This window comes from Cordyceps militaris (assembly GCF_000225605.1).
Source record: "Cordyceps militaris CM01 unplaced genomic scaffold CCM_S00006, whole genome shotgun sequence".
Classification (NCBI taxonomy): Eukaryota; Fungi; Ascomycota; class Sordariomycetes; order Hypocreales; family Cordycipitaceae; genus Cordyceps; species Cordyceps militaris.
The window spans coordinates 3089968-3112788 of record NW_006271974.1 but is presented as its reverse complement, the minus strand read 5'-3'; the positions used below and the strand labels follow the sequence as shown (position 1 = coordinate 3112788).

At 54.5% G+C, this 22821-nt stretch overlaps 6 protein-coding genes across 6 annotated transcripts; 2 read left to right on the top strand and 4 right to left on the bottom strand.

The window, feature by feature from the left end:
* Window positions 1-2073: 2073 nt before the first annotated feature.
* On the top strand, window positions 2074-4711 carry CCM_08238 (spindle poison sensitivity protein Scp3, putative; the record flags this gene model as incomplete). The annotated part of the gene is made up of 5 exons (XM_006673376.1): window positions 2074-2322; window positions 2365-2770; window positions 2799-2969; window positions 3037-3155; window positions 3239-4711. The coding sequence occupies 5 exons, from the start codon at window positions 2074-2076 to the stop codon at window positions 4709-4711; spliced, it is 2418 nt and encodes an 805-aa protein (XP_006673439.1).
* Window positions 4712-6071: 1360 nt separating this feature from the next.
* Window positions 6072-6860, bottom strand: CCM_08237 (NADH:ubiquinone oxidoreductase 9.6kD subunit; the record flags this gene model as incomplete). Its single annotated transcript, XM_006673375.1, has 4 exons — window positions 6072-6118; window positions 6192-6321; window positions 6407-6424; window positions 6654-6860. 4 exons carry the CDS (start codon window positions 6858-6860, stop codon window positions 6072-6074), a joined length of 402 nt encoding a protein of 133 aa, XP_006673438.1.
* A 1278-nt stretch (window positions 6861-8138) lies between these two features.
* CCM_08236 (zinc carboxypeptidase A 1 precursor) lies at window positions 8139-9515 on the top strand (the record flags this gene model as incomplete). The annotated part of the gene is made up of 1 exon (XM_006673374.1): window positions 8139-9515. The coding sequence occupies one exon, from the start codon at window positions 8139-8141 to the stop codon at window positions 9513-9515; it is 1377 nt and encodes a 458-aa protein (XP_006673437.1).
* A 328-nt stretch (window positions 9516-9843) lies between these two features.
* On the bottom strand, window positions 9844-10868 carry CCM_08235 (NADH-ubiquinone oxidoreductase 23 kDa subunit; the record flags this gene model as incomplete). The annotated part of the gene is made up of 5 exons (XM_006673373.1): window positions 9844-9920; window positions 9986-10184; window positions 10259-10351; window positions 10432-10459; window positions 10573-10868. The coding sequence occupies 5 exons, from the start codon at window positions 10866-10868 to the stop codon at window positions 9844-9846; spliced, it is 693 nt and encodes a 230-aa protein (XP_006673436.1).
* Window positions 10869-14565: 3697 nt separating this feature from the next.
* CCM_08234 (uncharacterized protein) lies at window positions 14566-15281 on the bottom strand (the record flags this gene model as incomplete). Its single annotated transcript, XM_006673372.1, has 2 exons — window positions 14566-15014; window positions 15077-15281. 2 exons carry the CDS (start codon window positions 15279-15281, stop codon window positions 14566-14568), a joined length of 654 nt encoding a protein of 217 aa, XP_006673435.1.
* Window positions 15282-18199: 2918 nt separating this feature from the next.
* Window positions 18200-20152, bottom strand: CCM_08233 (uncharacterized protein; the record flags this gene model as incomplete). The annotated part of the gene is made up of 2 exons (XM_006673371.1): window positions 18200-19947; window positions 20008-20152. 2 exons carry the CDS (start codon window positions 20150-20152, stop codon window positions 18200-18202), a joined length of 1893 nt encoding a protein of 630 aa, XP_006673434.1.
* Window positions 20153-22821: the final 2669 nt, after the last annotated feature.

Sequence of the window (22821 nt, the reverse complement as noted above, 5' to 3'; positions counted from 1 at the left end):
AAGCTCTCACCTGGGGAAAACCACTGAACGTTTTGTTTCGTTTTTTATCTCGGCTGAATAAACAAGAAACGCAGTGCTGTAAAGACAAGGCTTGACGCGCATGGGTAGCATTGGCATTCCCGATTCCCGACAATGTGGGCGGATGACTGGGGGGAAGCCAGGAAGAGAGCTTCCTACACGACCTACTGGGAACTAGTTTGTGTCTCGGGTCTGTGACAAAATCGTCAGGATGGGCTGAAAGCACAGGAAGCGATGCTTTGTACTAGTTGTGAACTGGTTAGATCCGGTCGTCGACTCGGCTTGGGCGCAAGGTGTTATTGTTACCGACCTTGTCTTATAGGCCCATGACACTTTTTAGTGAAGTCGATAGTGAGACATTCTCTTCAGCTCACGGCTCTTTCCTAGCCGAGAAAACTCTAAAAATAATCAAAAATAAAAACAAGATGAGGATAATCATGAACAACAAGTCGATAAGAGTAACTAAGACGAGAAAGCCGGATACTCAATTAGTTACATCGCAAAGATGACCTGTAGTTATTCTTGCCAGCTAAGCCAGGAGATAGATGTAGGGGTGATCCATTGACCAAGGACAGTACAAATGCCTGCGAATTCACGACGGCCAAGTAACATGACCACCAAAAGGTAAAGTCGCTGATTGAAACGACAATGGAAACCTACAGCATCGTATCGTGGCTCCGCCGGCTCATCTGAGCCTGCAGAGAGGAGAGAGAGGGGGGGGGGTGCCAGAGACGGCCACATGCCCACACCTCGGACGACAACGGCGCTCACGCATCACACACTTCTCCCACCCATGACGGATGGACGCCTAGTATCCCGCTGTCGTCTACCAATGATTTCCATCAAGTGTCGTTATGCAGTCCTGTGGTTCTATCCGTCTGTGGCATCCAGGTGGTCGCTGTCGCATACAAGAACCGACTAGTGGCGAGACGTTGGAGACCGAGTGATCCGGGGCAGTGTAGACAAGATGCAAGATGATGCACCTGTACTCCGTACCGTGGTGTGCAATGGATTCCATAGGTTCTTTGGCATCCAAACTGGACGGAAATAGCAAGGGCCCCAGTGTTTTTATTACGTAGATTGCCCTTTGCCAAGGGATCCTATACGCACAGGACAAGACGGACGACTGAGTCACCAGCAGGTTTGTGTTAGTTAGTACTGCAACAACGGGCAAGTTGCGTGCCGTCAAGACCACCACCACGGGTGCGTAGTAGCTACATGGTGTCTATTACAGTGAGCATTCTAGTCGTCTTTTTGGTATAAGACGACACTGCGCCCCCTCATCCGGGATAAACGGTTCTGAATGGATTCTCCTTCTTGCGAATTTCTCCCACCATTGTACAGTCAGTCGCTGTGGTGCTTGTCTTCAAGTCTAACATTTCAATCACACAGAGCAAAGTTTCGTGCTCGTCTTCTTTTCTTCGCGATTCGGCGCGGGATATTTGCCTACATTGCCGATATTTGGTAAGTCACAACTCATATGCGCTATACAGCAGACAGAAGGGCTTGCGCGGCAATATTGGCAGTGCACATATTTTGGGTTTTGGCGTCATTTCAACTTCCGCAAACAGCAAAAACCCAAAGCTTCTCGGCTTGCCTATTTCCATCTGCTTCTCTCATTTTTTTTTTATCATTGTGTTGCATTCTCTCTTCTTCGCGTCTGGTCAGCCGACTTATACAACTGTTCCATTCTGACCAACCACGTGTTATACTGCATACAGATTCGGCGACGCACCACAGACGGCAGCAGCCAAACGTGGAGCCGGGTAACGTTGCGCAAACAAGACGAAAGAAGAACAGAGGTCGGACAAGGGTCCTTTTCGTCTTTCCTCTTTCGCAACTTCAAAAAGCGACAGAACAACCTTGGGTAGGTAGTTGGGGAAGCGTGATCCAGAGAGCCGTGGCAAAGGGCTTCCGAGTCATGGTCTCGGGACTGGACAGCAGCTGAGAAACGAAACGAGTTCGACTGGGGGGGTATTGGGAGACGAGTCTTGCATATCTTGCTTTTTTTTCTTTGTTTTTCTCGCAATTCCGAATACCAGGCTTGTCGCCAACATGGGATTGGCCGAAGTGTTGCAGTGGCCGAGTGCACAGCGGGTGCTGTTAGGACGGGAGCGGGATTACAGCGGTGTTGGGGCGAGACGCAGTGGGAGTTGGGGCCAGGACCATCAGAAGCAGGTTCGGGCGGTTCAGGCACCTCAGGCACCTCAGCACCACCTCCGGCCTCAGCAGAAGCTACAGCGTCGCCAGCAACGCGAGTTACAGCACGAGTTACAGCACGAGCTACAGCACGAGTTACAGCACGTACAGCACTTACAGCACTTGCAGCACTTACAGCATTTGCAGCACTTACAGCACCCTTACCCAGCGCAACCACGAACCCCCCATTTCCGCTCGTCACAGCGTCCTCTTGCGCCTGAATCCGCTGCAACGCCCGCTACAACGCCCGCTACAACGCCTGCTGTACATCGTGGATCACTTAATACTACTCCTACAAACTGCACCACCGCCACCACCACTCCCCCCCCACTCTACTCACCACCTTCCCCCTCCTCTCCCCTCCCTCTCCACCGTCACACAAGACGTCTTGCCTCGTCCGTCTCTTCCTCTTCCTCCTCCACCCACCGACGACGCTCGTCACGGCCCATTGCCAAAATGCCGCCCGAGTATCGCCATGCCCGCAGCTCCAGCATGAGCATCGCCAACGCCGCCTCCGGACCAACCTCCTCCGTCATGCCCAGGAGTCCTCCCAGTAAGTTTTTTTCTTGATCCCGCCGCAGCCGCTACCCAGCACACAAAACCCAACGGCGCCGCCCTCGTTTTTTTCTGCCGCGCTTCTGGCCAGGCGGGTCAGCATTCTGCCCATCCTGCCCTCTCAGCGACCGACCAACTGCCTACACGTTACCCCTCCCTCCCGCGACTCGTGTGCCGCCCGCGAGCTCCCCGAGCATGTCGAAAATCCATCTCAGACATGACGTCGTCTCTGGTTCTAAGCGCTAACGCGACATTCCCTCACAGACACTGCCCATGTTCCCTGCAAATTCTACCGCCAAGGTGCCTGCCAGGCTGGTAATGCCTGCCCTTTCAGCCATGAGCTCGGTGTCGCCTCTGAAACTGTCTGCAAATACTTTGCCAAAGTAAGTCTTGTCCCATTTATTCACTTGGCTCTCTCCGAGCTCCTTGGGCCTCCAACTGGGCTCCGACTAATCATTTGTGCCAGGGAAACTGCAAGTTCGGCCCCAAGTGCGCAAACATGCACGTCCTCCCGGACGGCCGCCGAGTCAATTACGGAAAGAATGGCTTCACTATCATAACCGCCCCCCTCCCTGGCAGCCCCGGTGGTCCGACCTCGCCGAATTCCGCCGCTACAAACACCTACAATCAGTCCTCCGCCAGTGCCCTCACTACGTCGCTATACGAGGCCGATCAGTCCGGCTTCCCCAGCTACCTCACCGAGAGCCGCCAGCAGCTCCACGACCATCACCTAAACCTCGACAACGGCCACACTTCCGAGTCTCCCTTTGCTTTCCCCGAGAGCTACGGCTCCCCTCGCGATGGGTTTGCCTTTTCGCCCGCGAATGCCAAGGGACTATCCATCCTTGACGCTCCAATGCCCGCTTCATTTGACTCGAATGGCATCTCCAATGCTGCCCGCTTCCCCGCCGCTCCATGGCCATCATCGGTCCCCTCCAAGTTCGGTCTGGAATCTCCTTCTGCTTCACTGAGCAACGCCAAGGATTCTCGAACCTCCGATACCCTCAAACTCTTGCACACTTCTGCATTTGGCTCCTCGGACCAATTTTTAACCACCGGCAGTCCCCCGAGCTCAAACCCATTCGGAAGTGAAGAGTACTTTGGCAAGCGGGCCATGCACTCGTCAAGATATGCGAAGCCCAAGATGCTTAGCTCCAGTGTGCCAAAGACGAGCGTCGATCACGATTGGGAAGCTAGCTTTGCCTTTGGCGACGAGGGCGACAATGTGCCGGAAAACTACGTTCCAGAAAATCTCCAGGATCTTCTGACGCCAGCCGAGAAGGCTAGAAGAGGTTCCATGCGAGGCGAGAATGACGTCAACATAGAGGTCCTCTCCAAGTATGGAAGTCCCATGTCCTCTAGTCCGAGCCGCTGGGGCTCTCTTTTCCAGCGTCAAAAGGAGGAGGAGGAGCTATCCCGCTCTGCGCGAAACGCTGCCTCTCCTTTTGGTCATGTCGGCAGCCCTCTGCGGAATTCAACGCTCGCCCAGCAGATGGGTGGTGAAGCCTTCGGCACCAGTGCCCCCGGTCGCCCGTCATCCATGAGAATCGGCAGCGACTCCATGTCTACCCTTTCTCAACAGTTTCAACGCAGCCAGATCAACGATCCCCCGACCAGCTCCAGCCCGCGCCTACATCCCGCATCTGCAAGGACTGGTGGTTCCAACGCGGTTGGAAAAGACCGTGCCATGGAACGCCATGTTTCTACTGGCAGTATCAGCTCCGCTGTCACCGGCCGGTTCACCACTCCTATTGACGAGGAAGACCCTGATTTTGTCTTCAGTATGGAGGAGGACGATCCGGTAGCTGCTGCACGCATGCGCAAACGAGCTTCTGCTGGTCTTGGTATGAGCAGCTTCAGTTATGCCGGTGCCGTCACCGGCAAGGCACCAGATCGCAATACCAAGGAAAACAAGAACCCGTCGACTAACGGTCGGTGAGTGAGACTTTGCTCTTTTGGTCTTTGCTACATTGAGACACATACCACTCTCGCTCTTTGGCATCAGACTGTCTGCGCGCATTCTACATTGACGTCATTCAACCACTTGCTTGTTGATACGGAAAAGACAGGAAAAGACAAAACCACATTGGCGTTTCTTGGTTTATAGTCCTTAACGGGCTCTTTACACTGTTTATGGCTGGCATGCAACCAGGGGGCGTCCTTTTGACCGAACTCCTGAGTTGCAAATATGTTCTTTGCTACCTTTTCATTTCAAACAATACCGGAGTTTTTGCTGCTTTCCGCTGCTGGATGATTATAAACACATTCGAGCAAGCGCCTGTTGAGCACTCATTTACGAAAAGGACAAGGAATAAAACATGGGTCGAGTATGGAAAATTTACAAGGGATGGGTTATTTCTTTTCTTTTTCGTCCTGCTAGGGACTTTTCAATAAAGGGATTGTTGCTGTGTTTGTCTGGACGGCGCCGTGCTCTTATTCTCTGTACTTTTTGGTTCTTGTTGCTATCGGCTGGTCTTGTTTGTATTGCTTTGTTTCACGTGGCGTTTTTGAAAAGAGAAAATGAGATTAATGTTTTTTTTTGTTCCAGCTTCTTGCAAATGGTTTTTTCTGGATTTCTTCCGAGTTTCGCATAATGCCATATTTGTTTCTGATTCATTTGCTGTTTGTCGCTGTCTTGCTTTCCCATTTACAACTGACTCTGGTTGTGTGGCGTGCTCAAGTTGAAATCCAAGGGGCTCTTTTTTGTAATGTCTTGTTTGAGTAGTTTCAGTCTCTGTCTGTCGTTTGGCAACTCATAGATGAGGTATACTGGTTATTCCTCCCCGCAAATTCACTACGCGTTTTGCGGTCATTTCCGAGGTGGAATGTGCAGTAAAAAAAAGTGGTGATTTTATACAATATGGGATAAGCTTGCAGTCATGCCCGAACGGATTGTCTGCAACGGCAAGCATGCACCATACTCATACAACAGCTCTATTCGACAAGAAATCAAAATAAAAAGAAACTTGACAGAAATCCTTTATATTTTGATGAATACAACTCTTTCCGGGGGGCGCAGGTCCTAAATTACCCCTCATGAAAAACTCCCATCAAATCTCTCTCCCTTCTACTTCCATCACACGTAGACGATTTGTTCCTCTACTCAATGCTGCTGCGCATAATAACCGCTCCGCCTGTAAATATTGTACAACTGTGAGGTATTTTGGATTGGGCTTTTTTTTGTCCTTCTTTTGAATTGTTGCATTTCGCGTACATTCAGCCGCAAAGGGGAAAAGCAACCGTTTTTCGACGACGGTTTCCCCCCCGAGCTGTGGTTCGGCAAATTGGTCGGATTCGTTCTAGTTGGCGTCGGGCTGGCTGATGATGTACTCGACAGCCTTGTCGACTGTTTTGAAGAGCATGATTAGCATCCATGATGGTGGCGACTGCTTCGTGCTTTTCGCTTTGTCAAAGCTTACCGGAGTGGATGGTGTCGGCGTCCTTGTCGGGAATCTCAATGCTGAACTCCTCCTCAATGGCCATGACGACCTCGACGGTATCGAGCGAGTCGAGGCCGAGGTCGTTGGCAAAGTGGGCAGCGGGCTTGATCTGCAGAGTCGGGTTAGAACCGGTAACGGGGGGTGACGGATTGGATGGCGCGTCGGTGTTTGCGTCAATGGCAGGTAACACGTACGTTGGAAGCATCGTTGACCTAGACCACAAGTCCACGTTAGCAAATCGCTCTGGTAATGCACGTAAAGGGTTCAATGCCGGGATATCAGGGGTTGTTCTATCAGCCGGGCGAGTCGGCAGCCCGAACTCGAGGCATCAATTGCCATCACCGCAAGCAAAACCAAACGAGGCAGTTCCTCCCCAGCACCGAATCCCACCCCCTTCTTTCTTTTGCCCCCGAGCGGCCCGGTTTCACCAGTTTCTCGTACCTTGTCAAAGCCCTGGAGCAGGCTCATGATGCGGCCCTCGACCTCCTCCTTCTTCAGGCCGCCGCCAGCGCTGTACATGCGGACAGGCACGAAGCTCTGCGCGGCGGCGCGCAGGGCGACGACGGGCGCGGCGAAACGGGGTGCGAGCGTGGTTTGGCGGACGGCCGCGGCGCGGGCGACGGAGCGGAAGGCGGCTGTGCGGAACATTTTGGCTCGTATGTGGTGTGGAGGAGTTATTAAGAAAAGAAAGAACAGGCGGTGTCGAATGTACAGAGAGGAACGGGAGCAAATTGATGGGCTGCTGGCGATTGCGCGGTCGTCGGGGGTTGGGGTGGAGATTGAGGGAGAGCGTTGTGAAGATGGTGATAAATTTCTCGTTGCTGTCAGGCCCCCCAGCCAACCCAGGCCGGAAAGCTCCCAGGCAATTGAGGCAGCTTGGACGGCGGATGCGTCACGTGATGGGACTGCCCGTTTGGTTACTCAGCGGGATCAATGGGGGTGTTGATTGGCTGCCTGCTTGCGAAACTCAGTGAGCTACCCTGTACTCCGTACATATGCCATGTTCGTTTTTTTGGCGATTATTTGCGAGGCTAAAAGCGACCGGGGTTTTGCTGGAGAGGTTATTTCCTATGATTTTGGATAGTTATAATTGCAGGTACTCATTGTTTTTGGGCCTCACTCGTCGCAAATCGACCGAGTGGTGCGCCCTCGTGGATCGACACCTACACTTACACAAAGCATCTCGAGACTACAAACACAAACTCAACAAAAACGCGAAGAGAAAGTTTACACGTGTCCCAAATGAACAGGACAACGACTTGACGATCCGAAGTATTCTACCAATCCTGACGCGGCATGTTACCTCGGGGTCACTAAACTAAATTACGGGCCTGGCCAAACTTTTTGCTTGACCTGTCACCCATCACCAACTGCAACTGCTGCACTCTTCATCGTTTGTGCATGCCGAGGCATTACCAGTAATGGTACGTGCCACTGGCTCGCTAACACTGGCGCAAAGACAGAAATCGAATGCTGGCTTCTTCCCACAATCCTATGCCCGGGAAGTTGGTTTTCTTAGTGCGACAACTGCAAACTCAGTCCCGAAAGCAGCACTGGCCTTGTTTCTGACTGCGACGGGTAAAAAAAGTCGGTGCAGCCAGCGGGGAAAAAAAAAGAAGACATGGAAAGCATCGATTTGGAATTGAGTACCTAGCAAACTGACTTGTGTACCAAAATACGGACAGCCTAAACGAACGTCTGGGCACATGCGCTCTTCTCCAACTCGCCTCCCTGTCTTGCACATCAAGTCGATGCTACATCCCTGCCGGCACTGACATGTCTCGCTAGCGACTAAGACATGGAGATGCACAAATAATAAATAATAGACGTTGTTTCCCAAAAGGTGGCTAGGGACAGCTGGCCCCAAATCTGCCCACCCCCATAATTGGCATCAATCGAGCCATCGCCACGCACCTCGCCTCAACCATGAAGCCCCAGTCGATGCTCCCCGTCGCCGCGGCGCTCTTCCTGGCCGCCCACGGCTGTCTTCTCCCCGAAGAAATCGAAGCCGAGCGCCATCTCGCGTGGCACGGGCAGTACCCCGACACGCTGCTTCGCCTGCGCCAGAGACAAGCCGTCGCAAAGGACACGGGCATGCCGGTCGGCACCGGCGACCGCTTCGCGCACGGCACCGTCGCGCCGCGCGGCCTGGCCACCGCGGACCGCGACATGCGCACCCTCCTGACCCCCGCCGAGGTGACGTCGGGCCTGCGCGCGCTGGCGCGGCACTACCGCGACGTGCGCTTCTTCGACGCGCCGCACCCGACGCACGAGAACCGCACCGTGTCGGGCATCGTCATCGGCGCCGCCGCGCCGCGCGTCTACCTCGAGGCCGGCATCCACGCGCGCGAGCGCGGCGGCCCGGACCACATGCTCTACTTCCTGGCCGACCTGCTGCACGCGCGCGAAACCGGCGCCGGCGTCCGCTACGGCGCCAGGACCTACACCCCCGAGCAGGTCCGCGCCGCGCTCTCCGCGGGCATCGTGTCCATGCCCATGGTCAACCCCGACGGCGTGGCATACGACCAGGAGACGGGGTCCTGCTGGCGCAAGAACCGCAACGACGGGAGCGCCACGCTGACGCCCGCCGGCGCCGTCGGCGTCGGCGTCGACCTGAACCGCAACTTTGACGCCCTCTGGGACTACCACAAGTACTTTGACCCGGCCATCCCCCCGCCCGCTTCCACCATGCCCGCGTCGGAGAGCTTCCGCGGCACGGCGCCGTTTTCCGAACCCGAGTCCCGAAACGCGGCCTGGATCGCGCAGCAGCACCCCAGCCTGACGTGGTTCCTGGACCTGCACTCCATCGCCGGCGACGTCCTGTACGCCTGGGGCGACGATAACCCGCAGACGACGGATCCCTCGCAGAGCTTTACGAACCCCGCGTGGGACGGCAAGCGCGGCGTCATCGGCGACGGCCCGACCGGCGCCGTCTACAAGGAGTACATGGAGGCCGCGGACCTCCAGGCGCAGCGCGACACCGCCGCCGCCATGGCCGCCGCCATGAATGCCGCCGGCGACGGCACCACGGTGCACTTTGTCCCGCTGGAGGAGGCGTCCCTGTACGCCACGTCGGGCGGCTCGACCGACTGGTTCCTGGGCCGCTACTACGGCCACACGTGCGGCTCGAACCGCATCAATGGCCTCGCTATCGAGTTTGGCAGCGACAGCGGCCTGGACTGCCCCTTTTACCCGACTAACCCCCAGTTCCACAACTCGATGCGTCAGGTGGCCGCCGGGCTCATGGAGATTGTCCTCGCGGCTGCCGGCAAGAACGGCGAGCCCAAGATTTGGAAGTGCTAAAGGGCTCATGGCGAAAATCAGTATTGTAAAAACATTGCATATGAGGAAATAAGAGACTAGAGATATAGATTAGCTCAAAAGCTGTCTGGTTGCAGAAAATGACATGTTTCACAATCTCAAAGCAAGCTCATGGACAAGAAACGAAAAAGAACCTCTTTCGAGCCTATATACAGCTATGATTTCTTCCGCTGCCGCTCTATGCCCGTGCAACCATGCACGCTCATTCTTCTGAATACACACCATCGGGGGGGGGGTTTGCTAAATCATACAGAGGGAAAATTTGTAGGGAATTTCTTTCAAGCATCTCTTACGGTATGCTGTGAGTAGATTATCGGTAGGGAGCATCGGCGCGAATCGCGGCGGCCAGTTCGGGCTCCCACTTGTCGCCGTTGGAGAGCAATTTCTCTGCAACATGGTTAGTTTGTGCTCACGAAAAAAAAAGACTGGTGCCGTCATTTGCTACACCATACCCTTGTTGTAAAGAAGCTCTTCTCTCGTCTCGGTGGCGTATTCGGCGTTGGGGCTCTCGACAATGGCGTCGACAGGGCACGACTCCTGGCAGAAGCCGCAGTAGATGCACTTGGTCATGTCAATGTCGTAGCGGGTCGTGCGGCGGGAGCCGTCGGCACGCTCTTCGGCCTCGATGGTAATGGCCTGAGCAGGGCAAATCTGCAGCGAAAAAAGAGAAAAGAGTTAGAAATGGCTTGTCAGTGGCCAATGGAGGCGGCTGGGTTGGCACATACAGCTTCGCAGAGCTTGCAGGCAATGCACCGCTCTTCGCCTGAGGGGTATCTGCGGAGGGCGTGCTCGCCACGGAAACGCGGGGAGATGGGGCCCTAAATCGAGGTGTCAATTGCTATTCTATTCTGTTTTCGCGCCCGGGGGATGTCTGGATTCGAGGGGGTTGCCGGTGTACCTTTTCAAAGGGATAGTAGATGGTATAACTGCGTTGCGTTGTTAGCAAACCCGACCTCTCCGAGTATTCTTCATTAACTTCTTCTGCCGCCCCAATTCGAGCCGGCAGCATCTCAGAAAAGACTAGAAATTGAAAACGTACGGAGGTCGGAAGAATTGCTCCATCAGCAGGTACATTCCTCTGGCCATTTCGGTCATGAGGAAAAACTTGCCCACACGGTCCAGCGTGCTCTCGCGGTCCCAGGACCACTCGATGCGCTTGCTCTGGCGGAAATTTTGCGGAGGAGGGCCGTTGGGCGTGGCGTAGCCTCGTTGCTGGACCGCGGCGGCGGCGCGCAGAGCGATGAGGGCAGCTCTCGAGGTCGAGGTCGTCGCGGCGACTTGGGTCAGCTGGCGGCGGGCCAGCATGGCCGTGGAGGCAGTCAGGGCCGGCGCCATTCTCGCTGTGTGTGTACGAGTTTAAGTCGTCGTCGAATTGCAAAAGGCACCGTTGCAATTGATGTCGTGCCGGACCCGTCGAGGGGGGGGAGGTGGTGATGGCGGTTGTATTGGGGTTTGGTTGTTGCGAGCTGGGGGAGGGCGGATCGATTTGGTGTTCAATTAGCTTTATTTCCTGGTTGCGCTGCGGGATTACAATGCTCGGGTCGTGATTGGTAGTTGGAGATCACGTGCTAGATCACGTGCAACACCTCTTACATATTGAGAGAGCGCCTGACTTTGGCGATGAATGGGCGAAATGTAGGCAATTAAAATTGCGATAAAATGATGGAAGAGGATAGATTTAGCTTTATCAGTATACTCTATTTTCTCTGCCTGATGGCTGCTGTGTGCGTGGTTTCCCTGCACCTTTGCCACTTACACGGTTGCCCAAAACCGAAATAGAAAAAAAGGTAAATTAGCACGGGTAAAACAGCGCATGGAGCTTATAATAGTAATCTGAAAAATGGAGTTTCCAGCAGTTCAATTGTAGTGGTTAGATCTCATATCCCATGACCATTGGTGTTAGGCGGCTGCGGAAACCAACACAGAAGACTTTCATCCTTGATGCCTTGTTTAAATCGAGGCAAAGTATCACTGGCCAATTCCAAGAAGTTAGATCCAAATCGTTTGCATTTTTGAACTAGACAACAAAAATCATATACTAGCTAGTACTCGATCCATCGGGCCAAAGGTGACTGAGCGCTTCCGCAGTAGGGCACTCAAAGTCAATGTCATTTAGATACCACCATACTGGCGGAGGAATCCAGCAAGGAACTTGAGGGAAGGTCCCAGAACAATAGATGCCTGACCGCTGAGACCGCCGAGGATATCCTGAAGGATGAGCAGCAGACCGGGGGCAATGTCTTTGCCAAAGACGGCGACAGATGCGGTGAGGAAGGTGGTGAAGAGGCTGAAGGAAATGTTGAGAATAGCGAAAGGGATGCCGCTAATGCCAAAGGCGTCGACAAGAGCACCAAAGACGAGAATAGAGGCGCGGATGAAGCCGCCGATGGCGCTCTGGACGAGCTGGAGCGCCTCCTTGGGCAGGGCGACGCGGGCAGCCGACAGAAGCTTGGCGGCAAGCGCGCCGATCTCACCAATCAACTTCTGGAGATCATCGCTGCTCAGGCGGGTGGCGGTCAGCTTGGTGATGGCACCGGCCTTGAACTTGCCAATGGTCACGTCTGTGAAGAACACGGGGGGTTAGCAGGCTGCCATTACTGGGACGTCAGCGCGTGGGATTCGTACTGATGGAGACGCCAATGGTGTTGACGTTGCCGGTGGCCTTGTTGATGGCGTTGATTAGGTCCTCGGCGGACTGCGCGCGCTTCTCGACGGAAAACTCGGACGAGGCCACGGCGGCAGGCTCGCGGGCGGCCAGGCTGCCCTCGATGGGAGAGGGAGCGGCAAAGACGGAGAGCGCCAGAGTGGCGAGGGAAACGAAGACGGCCTTCATTTTGGAACTGGTTTGGTTTGGAAGAGTCGAGAAGAGTCGAGCTTGGTGGAAGAGGCTGGATGGATGTGAGAGTGTTGTGTCTGGAGAAACAAGACATCAAGGAAGGTGATTTCATTGTCTATTTATATTCCCAAATTACGGGCAAAAAGAGGCTGAACTGACAATGTAACGAGGCTTACACACTTTTGCCTTCTATCAGTTGTGATTAAAGGAAAGAGGGCCCTGATAGACGAGCAAGTTCCTGCTTGGCGAGGGTGATGCCATGGCTTGTGGCCGGTCGAATGTTACCACACCCATCACGTTTGCGGCGTAAACTTGCAATCTTCAAAGTAAGATTTGGAGAAGAGCTATTGCTACAGCGATGCAACCACCGCCTTGGCACCATTCCGCGTACAATCGCGAGATCGACTAATGCAACATTCTGCGTCTTCCGCCTCAACACAAATGACTCTAGAACACCCCAAAACGGACAACCTGGTTGCCACGTGAGCGGCTCCCGATAGGTTCAAAATACCGCCTTGCATCTTAAATATAGAAGAGAGTCTATGAGATATCCGGATTTAGTGTAGTGAACCTCGCAAGCGCATGGCAAATCACTAGCGCGGCAGTTCCGCCATTTTCCACCTTGCCATCAGCTGTGATGTAGAGAGATAGGCTATATGGATTTATCCATTTGCCTTGACATATATTGGCGTATACGTGATTGAACATGAGCGTGACTACGAGTCCTGTTCTGTTGGTTGAAGCGCCTTGTCATCAGGCAGCTTGCGCCAGTGTGTAGCGCCATAGGGCTGGTTGCTTGCCGTTTTCTGTCGCCGAGAGCGTCGGCCGGCAAATGGTATATATTTTCCTTGCGCAAGCGTTTTCCGCCATCGCTCCCTTGAATCGAGCTGAAATGATAAAGCGGGCACGATGGTCGGAGACTTCCGAGTAAGGCGAAGAATGAGTGCGCAACCTGGAGTATGCGGGTCTCCTTGGTCGTACCATTGCAGGACCGTTGCAGTCGCACCCATAGTTTTCGGGGAAGAAATCTGACAGCCGATCCAGTTGGTATTTTTAAGTTTCATGTAAGCCCGAATAACCCTGATTTCCTGGTCCACGTTGATGCCAAGGCGAGAGCTCAATATTGTGAGGGCCGTACGCTGCCTTCTGGGACGTCACCTTGTTCCATCAAGAAATCGACTAAGCGGCCGTATAAGCTGAGCAGTAGTGAAATGCGCAGGGTTCGGGAATAGAATCTCTAGCTATTCGCCGCAGCCTCAAGCCGCCGTGGCCAATTCCGAGAACAGGCTTAGACCGGCAACGTTGCCGAACGTCGCTTCGCTGGCACAACGCAGCGGTTCCTTGATTATTGGGTATCTACCACGTGGTGGCCTTCTGCCACATAAATGTTATTGGATATCTGATATGCGCACCAAAATCACGTCCATTGTATGTAGTACTACGGCAAATGGGTCTAGCTAGAAGATAAGCCACGAAACCTCGCAACATTGATACTTTGACTGATGGTTCGACTGAAGAAGAAGAGAAATATGAAAGAAATCAGCACGTAATTCGGCGACAACGTTAATGGACCCAGTCTAGAAGAGTCCAACTCCTTCCGTGTGGGATCTATTGTCCGGAAACGTAGAAAAATAGCCTTCGGGCGCTTTATAAGTTTTGAGACTACCACTAGCTGCCCCGAAGCCGATTTCGCGCCTGCGACGGGTAAGCCTCTGTCATATACGCCATTTGAGTTGCCGAGAGCGGATAGCGTGTGACCTGTCATAAATGATATTCGGACCTTACTTGCTTACCCCAACGACTGTGTCCTGCCAATCGCCCACGAATCATGGATTTCTGCCTCGTTGAATTGCTGTGCGGGCCAGCAACGGCTATTGAACGTTACACCTACCGAAGGGCAATAACTCGTTGATGTTGGTGCTCTTCGATTGAGCATACATGTAAGACAAAACAGGCTCGTCGTGTTAGACTGACAGGCTTGGCCTATCGATTCGTTATACCAAGTCCTTTTGTGCACTTCTACATCAAATCACGAAATGAAAGCAGTGCACATCAAAATATTCCATTTTGGGTATAAAATATTATGGTCAAAAATAATCGCGCAAAGACGCAAGAAAGAATCAGTAAGGTCCATCCCACTAATACGTGCTCTGCTCATAGCCACCGTCTCCAAGAAATGAGCTACCAGCATGCCATTTAAACACCGGTGGGAGGAGCAATGCCGGCCACGAGGCCAGCGACGACTGACAGCAGGGGGCCGACGAGACCAGTGCCGAGCGCGGCCAGGAGCGGCGACAGGATCGAGAGCAGACCGGGGATGATGGCGGTGCCGAGCGCGGCAATGAGCGTAATCAGAATCTTGGACAGCAGGGTGAGGACGGACTGCACAATGGAGTTGAGGGCGGGCAGGGCACCGAGCAGGGCCAGCAGGACCTTGACGGTGGAGAGCACCTCGGTCAGCAGAGCCTCGACCTCGCCGAGGATGGTCTGGAACTCGCCCTTGGTGGTGCTGATGCCGACCTTGTTGAGGACCTGGCTGAGGATGCCGGCGAGCTCGTCGAGGAGGTTCTGCAGATCGTCGGTGGTCTGCGTCGCGGCCTCGTCCTTGGACGTCTTGCCGGACTGGACGCCGGCGAGGGTGGAGTCTGCAACGAGGGCGGGTGAGTCTTTCTGTGTTTAGCCTGGAGTGGACAAGAAAAGAACGTACTGATGGAGCCGGTGATGTCCTTGATGTTGCTGTTGCCCTCCGTCAGGGCCTTGATGAGGTCGGCAGCGTCCTCGCCGTCGCGCTTGTCGACGACAACGGCGCTGTCGCGGACGGCGACTGTCCCGACGGCCGTGCTGCCCTGGACGGTGGGAGCCGCAAGGGCAGTGAGAGCCAGAGCGGCGAGAGAGAAGAATACGGCCTTCATTTTGGAGAGTGGTAAAGGAGTGTCTGTTGAAGGGGTGGGTTAAATGAGTGTGATGGTGAGAAGAGTGAGGAGCGTGGTGAGGAATAATAGAAAAGTATCGAGACGGAGGAGGCACACGGCTCTATTTATCTCTGAGATGGACTTTCAGACCCCTTCAACTAGCTCAGGAGTCTTATTGATAAGTTGCGCATGCTGCATTGGACCAGGAGTGTTGAAGCCACTCTATGGCGAGATGTCGGACCACATTGCTGTGGAGTCGGCAATGCAGCTACAAATTGATAGGCGTGAAAATCGAATACTATATCTTAAACAACCATGCTAAGCGAGATGTCGTTGTGAATGCTTCACGAGCTGTGCAAGTCGAAAACGGCCGCCCCTTCGCCGAGCCAGGTGCCGGTTGGACCAGGCCTGCTGGGGTCCCAACTTACAAGCCATGCAGCAAAAAGGGGCATAAAGAAGACGCAACGGAGCAACAGCTGGTCAGTTGCGAGTAGATCGCCATTACCAATACCAGTGCCGTCATCCAATACATTGGCTCCTCCGGGTTCAGCTTCAAGTCCGTGCCGGTCCGACGGAGGTGACGGGGTGGCTTGGCGGAGTTTGCTTCCTATCTGTTTTGGAGAGCTAGAAGAAGAAAAAAAAAGAAGCAAGAATAGTACAAGATGTGACGGGCTGTTGGCTGTGAGAGTGGCGCGCGCCATGCAGTCGCGAATCGGGAGAGGTGCAAAATGGCAAATCCCGAGACCGGGGGACCCTACTTGATATCCCCCCCTGACCATTCCTAGCCAAAACACATGTAAACAAGTGTGGTATGTAAATGAATCATCGAACAAAGGCTTGCATCGGGCCCTAACGATCGTTCGTGGCTTGTCTAAGACCTCGAAACGGCGAAACACGCATGGAATCTGTCATGGAACTTTCTGGAGGATATTGAAACAAATTCAGACAACATAAGTTGTCCTCGTCCAAAAAAAATCCAGAAATGGGACAGCCCGACAAGGGTCTTGTCTAATCCCAGCACATCCCAGCTGCCGCTTCCGTTTCGGGCCCATCGACGGACAGCTCAATTCCGCGCGGCCAAAGCCGTGCAACCGTTATTATCAGAGTAGGATTTTCTTCTTTGGAAATGCCGCCTGAAGAAGGAAAAAAAAAGTACTGGGCCCTTGCCATCACATCATTTCCTAGTTCGGTTCGAGCATATACATTGGCGCATAGCCGGCCGATAACCTGGGCGGCATAAACCCCGACGGCGTCGGGGGAGTCGCATGTTGGTTCTGTGCTTCGACGCACAACATTGTATAAGTGAAAACGCAAGGCTGCTTGTAGTGCACCTATATTCATGATATGCGCCCGCCCAGCATCACTGTCACACCGGACCATCTTCCCTGATTCATTTTGTGTAAATCTTCTAGTTGAGCAGCGCTGCTGAGACGAATACTGAACCCTGTGTTCCAGACCCTGAATTGTCACCGCTTTTTAGACCAACTCAGGCCGCTGTCAAGCTGGAGCAGTCTGGAAATAAAACCGCCCGACCGGATGACCCGGTTGATTGAGTAACTGAGACAAAAAAGATGGCATCTCATTTCGCGACTTCAGCCCTCACCTCCAAAAAAGAAAGCAAAAAGTGTAAATGACGCGATAAGCAGAGCCTTGGCCAGCTTCCAACCGGCCTTATTGGGTGGGACCGAAGCGAGGGCAAGGCCACCCTTGGGTACTACCAAAAGAATGTCATCGTTTTTTTGTAAGACAACGACGCGATATCCGAGTTACTATCAGAAATCATGCTCATGTCGCCCCCAACAGCCTCCCCCTACAAGATAAGATGCAGAGCCTCATGCCGAGCACGCCATCACAAGGGTGCAGGCGTTCCTGTCAGGGACCCTGAATAGGGGCCGACCCTGAATTTATCAGATAGCTGCACGCCTTTCGTCTATTGCAACAAAGGCGCCGAAGCCTGGAAAGCTGGGCCAGGGACCAAAAGCGGCCGTCGATACAGCCCTCATGTAAAAGCCCGCCGAGGGACGACTTTGCTGCCGTCTCCTGGCCGCCGCGGACTCTTTGAGGCCAAGAGTAACACCAAACGTCGTTTAGATCTGGTTCTTCGCGCCTCGCGAAGCGGCGCATGTGAAAAGCGCCACCACCGGCCCGATCTAGCAGATCCATGTCTTGATTTCTCCAACTAGTAGTTACTCGCTCATATCATCGTCGTTGCTAGAGAACACTATTAGATGGCTCATTCTGCTACCCGAGAAAGAAGATCTCTGGTTTGCGACTTTATTGGCCATTTGGTGACTTTTGCATCTAAAACCACTTCATAAACTCCGCGCACAACCAACAACGAAGATGATCATTTGCACAAGGTAGGTGTAAATTAGCATCGACCGAGTTCCTCTTTCCCCTGTTCCGATTATAGTTCCCAAAATGACGTGGCCCCTTCTAACTACCCCCCAACTACTATCGCAGAAGCTGAGAACATAATGGCACGAGATTAGCTGTTGCTCGACCAGTCGGCAGTTGGTGGCGGACATGGTCGATGCTACCTCAGCCGTGCAAGGGTGTCGCCGCGACAACGACTCCTATTCTGATCCAGCCTCTTTTCCCCCTTGCTCAATCATCACATGAGAAAAAGCAAACGGCCTGACTTGGGGCAAGAATATAAACCCGCGTGCTACATATGGCACGCTGTAAAAGTCTTCATTATGCTTTTGCTATGTTGTCTAGAAACCCAGAAATCGGACAAAAATATCGGTATAAATGTTCGCTCGCTCCACCAAAAGTCGAAAGGGATGCAAGCGCTTCCTCTGTATGCAATCATAAAAAAAAAATCAAGCATGTAAATCCAAACCGTCATGTAAACTGTGTGCCGCCACCGAGCCAAGTCGCCCTCATTCCTGAGGAGTAGGCTCGTCACTGCATCATCAAAAGCTCCGTTCCCACGCTCCCCACCATACACCAACATTGGCCGCAACGAGCAAATCAATCATCTTGAGGCCCTCGTGATGAATAATGAGCTTCCCGAGCTTGGCCCTGTTGCCACGATTGCCGCCACCCGCCCGCTCTGCGCCGACACTTATGCCGTCATGGTCTCCGTGGACGAGAAAGCCGGAGCTGGGGAGGTCGAAGCGCAGCTCGCTCAGAGCCGTGGCCGACAGTCTGGGCAGGTTCACGCCCTGCTCTTCCAGTAGCTGGTTGTACGACACGTTTTCGGGGTCGTACGGCGTGTGATAGCAGCTGACGCTCCGGCCAGACAGACCAGTTCGAAAATCGCACTTGCCGCCCCACGGGCTGGTGAATGTGTAGCCACGCGGCTTCATGCCCGGGCCGGGTTGCCCCAAGGCGGCTGCGGCCTGCTCCTTGGCCAAGTCCTGAGACGAGTCGCTGTCGCTCCGGTTATGGCCCTTTTTGTTCATCTGTTCCTCAAGTTTCTGAAACTTGTCCTTGATATTCAACATAAGGCTCTTGGTGTAGCCCATTTGCAGCTGCCGGGAGAAGACTTCGTTCTCTTTCCTCTTGGGCACCGTCTGGGGCACCGCATCGGACATCGTATCGGGCGCCGTCTCGGGTACCGTCTGGGGCACTGTCTCGGACACCGTATCGGGCGCCGTATCGGGCACCGTCTCGGGCACCGTCTCGGGCTCCCTCTCGGACATCATTTCGGGCAGCTTAAGTCCACGGGCGGCAGCGCTCGCTGCGCGCGCTTTCATTTCTGCCTCGATACTGCGTCGTCGTGCCAAGGGTCGGAACTTGACGTATCCCTGGTGTTCGATATCGATGTTGATGGGTGGGCTGCTCGTTGACACGACGTCGGGGGGGCTGCTTGTCTTGAACAGGCCCAGACTCTGCTCCTCGTCCTGAACCGGAGGATCAAGCTGCCGCGAGGTGATTTCGGCCGCGTTCCACTGAAGACCCGAGCCGGGCTGCCTCCGAACCAACCTGAGAGTAAAGGGTTCGCCGGGGGGCGTCGACGCAGCACTGTTCTTTCGGGGCGATGGTGACCGGCGGGCGTAGCTGTGAAGCGGGTCACGCACATCGTTGAAGGCGCTGGCGTCACTATGCGACCTGAAGCGGCGGCTTCTCGCTAGCGGCGGCGGGAAGCTGTCGGGGAGGGCCATGGAGGGACCCATGGCTCTCGGCCCAACAGGCTTGCGCACCGGCGGCGCTTGCATGCCCGTGGGGATTCGTGGGGGGGGATGGCTAGGCTCGTCGGTACCGGACGTGGGACTGTAGGAATCGGTCGCCAGAGATGAAGACAGAGCTGGGCGAAAGCTGTCTTGCGATGTCAAAGAGGCGCCCCGTTGGCGACCGTTGGGCACGGGTACCTCTACGGGCGCAGGTACGGGCACAGGAACAGACACGGGAACAGCCGCCGCCGGCACAGGCACGGGCACAGGCACGGGCACAGGCACTGGGTCGACCAGATTGACCTTGGAGCTGGACGCGCTGTCTGGCGTCAGCGGGCGTGCGTCTTTGGGCAAGGGCTTGCGGCGAATAGGTATTGCGGGAGCGCTCCTGTTGGGCGTGATGGCTGTCGCGTCGAGTTGGACCGGTGTCGGGGCCGGTTTCTCATCCTCACCGGGGAGCACGAGGTGAACGATATAGAGCGCGCTCTCAACGTCGGCAAGGCCAACATTCTTCTCCGAGGGCTTGGACGGGGTGAGAATGATGTCTGCCAAGTGTTAGTGACCCAAGCGTGGGGGGAAGTAGTGGGCCGTCCAGGGCAGCTGACCTCTGCTTCCTGGCACTCGAGCAATGTAGAGCGTCACGGAGTCTAGCCTGTATTCGTCGGGCTTCTCTGGGTACGCAGGCGGGTTCGACGCCAGCAGATTCAGGTCGGCGAGCGAGATGGCCTCTTTGGGCTGAACGGCGGCCATTGTCGGCCTGGCTCTTGTCGGGAGGATTGCTTTCGATTCGGGGACGGCGTTCGAAGCTCGAGATGGACAGGATGCTCAGCGTGCTTAAAGGTACAGCAGGTAGCGAGAGCGAGAAGGGCTGCTGGACAGGATTAAATAGGTAGATTCTCTCAAACGGCGCGCGCGTCCAAAAGTTTCAAGCAGAGGATGACACACGGAGGCGGGGCACAATGGCAAGCAAAAACAAAACAAATTGGATGAAGCGAGCGTCAAGATGAAAAGAACGGTGCGTTGCGGGATAGAGGAAACGTTTGCAATTTGAAAGAAACAGTTCTGAGTCGTGCAGTCTCGTGCTTCCCGTTATCGGGCACAAACGACGGCAAGGAGCACGATGCAAAGCAGATTGTCTGTCTGCCGCGTTGGAGGGGAGAATTTGGTGGCCGAGCGACGTCAGCCGCCGGGGCTGTGCCACAGACCAGAAGCCGCCCACTCGGCGTGGCACGAGTGTAGGACGGACTAGTGCGGGATAGAATAAGGGAAAAGAAGAAGATGATTCATAAAATAGCAAAACAATAAAACAATAATAATGAAACAAAATCAAGGCTTGCGCGCGTCTGCTTGGTGGCCGTCTCGAGTCATTGTTTGATGCTAATGTGGCGGAAAATGAGAAGATGAGGCGGCGTTACGCTGACCCTTGCTTTTGTTCATTTCAGCGACCCTGAACACCTGGACACACTAACCAGCCTAATGACGTCGTGGCCTACGCGGCATCGGCACCTGCTGATCTGGAGCCCGATTCTTTGGCTTTTTGTATTCTGGCATTAAATCGTCTCGTGCCGCCTTGCCTTGGCGCTAATTGAGTCGCTACGAGTTTTGCTTTTTTTTAGTCTCATCTCATGGTCTGTTTTTAGAAGACTTTTGCCTCTTCGAATGGCACCGAAGGATCCGGATACACCGCCTGGAAATGTCTTGACTGCGGTGCGCAGTGCATACACTTGGACACTGTGGCATCGAGGCTGTCGAAATAAAATTAGGCACAAGGAAAATAGTAAGCTGATTTGTAATAAAGAGTATGAAAGAATAAAACACCCCAGACACGTAGAAGCCAGTGGAGCTATCTACTGTCTTATACCCCGTCCAGTCATATTAGCCGCCCATCTCGACGACGAGTCGCCGTGTGCCTTGTCATTATTTGTTAGGCTGCAATAACAGTTAGAACGCCATTAATACACGTAGTCGCCCAGACAGCCGGCCTCCCACTCTGCTCATGGAGGCGGCTTGGCACAACGTCAGCCTCTCTCACCGCAACGACTTACACGGCAGGCCGGACCGTCGGTGGCCGTGGGCTGCGGAGCCGTCTCGGTCGGATCGTGCCAGTCGAGCGAGTAGATGTAGCTCGTCGACGCGCACCCTGCCGGGCACCTGCTCTCGCTGCACGGGTACGAGACGGTCGCCGTCGCCACGCCGCAGCCGCTGGGCACCGGCACCGTCGAGATGGCCAGGCAGGCCTTGACGACGCAGGTGCTGCACTGCTCGGCAGTCGTCGTCACGGTCGGGCAAGGCGCATCGGCAGCGGCAAGGCTGTGAGACGGGCGAGGGCGTGTGAGCGGAGAAAGCAAGTAGACGGGGGACCCTTACCTGGCAAAGAGGACAATGGCAGAAGCAGCAGAGAACTTCATTTTAGGGCGTTTCTTGTGAGGTTGTGTTGGACTATGATAAAAAAAATCGCTACTGATTTCGACAGATGAGACCGGAAGCGCGACCTTTTATACCTGATTTCTCTCTCCATATGCGACACACCTACCGACCAGAAGTAGGCCGGCTACATCAGCCAAGAGTCCCTAGACCGAGCCGTCACCGTACCCTCGGGGAATAACGTCGAAGCGTAGGCTGTGGCTGAAAATAGAAGGTGTGTCCGGCTCGACGTGGTTACGATCAGCTCGTCTTGGCATGGAGGGGTAAGTTGTCTCTACACCCATTCTATTCGTCTTGTATTTCAACGCTGGAATAGCAGAGCGAGAAATAGAATAAGACATTGGGTCTAGAGAGTATCATACAATTGATTCAATGAAGAAATGGAATCTGGGAGTATAGCTCTATTCATTGTCCCGCGTTGCGATGAATGTTCGCCATGTTGATCACATTACTAGGCTGTCCGATCGTCATCCACCATCATGCCGGCCATGCAAGCTGAATGTGCAAGCAGGGCGAATACGAGATGCGCTTCCGTTTATGACGCCGATCTTGCCAGGTCCTGTCTGCTGCAGCCGCAATCCAACCCTCCGTATTTTCTCTGCAGCCGAGTCACCATCACCTATCCATGACATCAAACACACGTATTCCCCCCTCGTATCTTCTTCAGGAACCCAGCCTACCCTCACGCCAAGCCCTTGGCCCGGAGCTCCCTCACCACGTCCCCAACCACGACATCCAGGTCCTCGTCCTGCAGCCCAAGCTCGTCCATCGCAAACTCGTCGCGGCGCGTCCAATCCGCATCCACCGCGCCGAGCACAAACACGATATTGTGCAGCGCATCGGCGTGTCCCGCCGCCAGCCGCGCCGTCTCGCGGTCCAGAAACGCATTCGAGTCGGCGTGCGCCGTGTGCCACGCGCGGCCGGTCGCGCGCTCCAGCGCGGCAACGACCTCGAGCGGCGTGGCGCAGAAGCTCTGCACCATGACGACGCGGTTG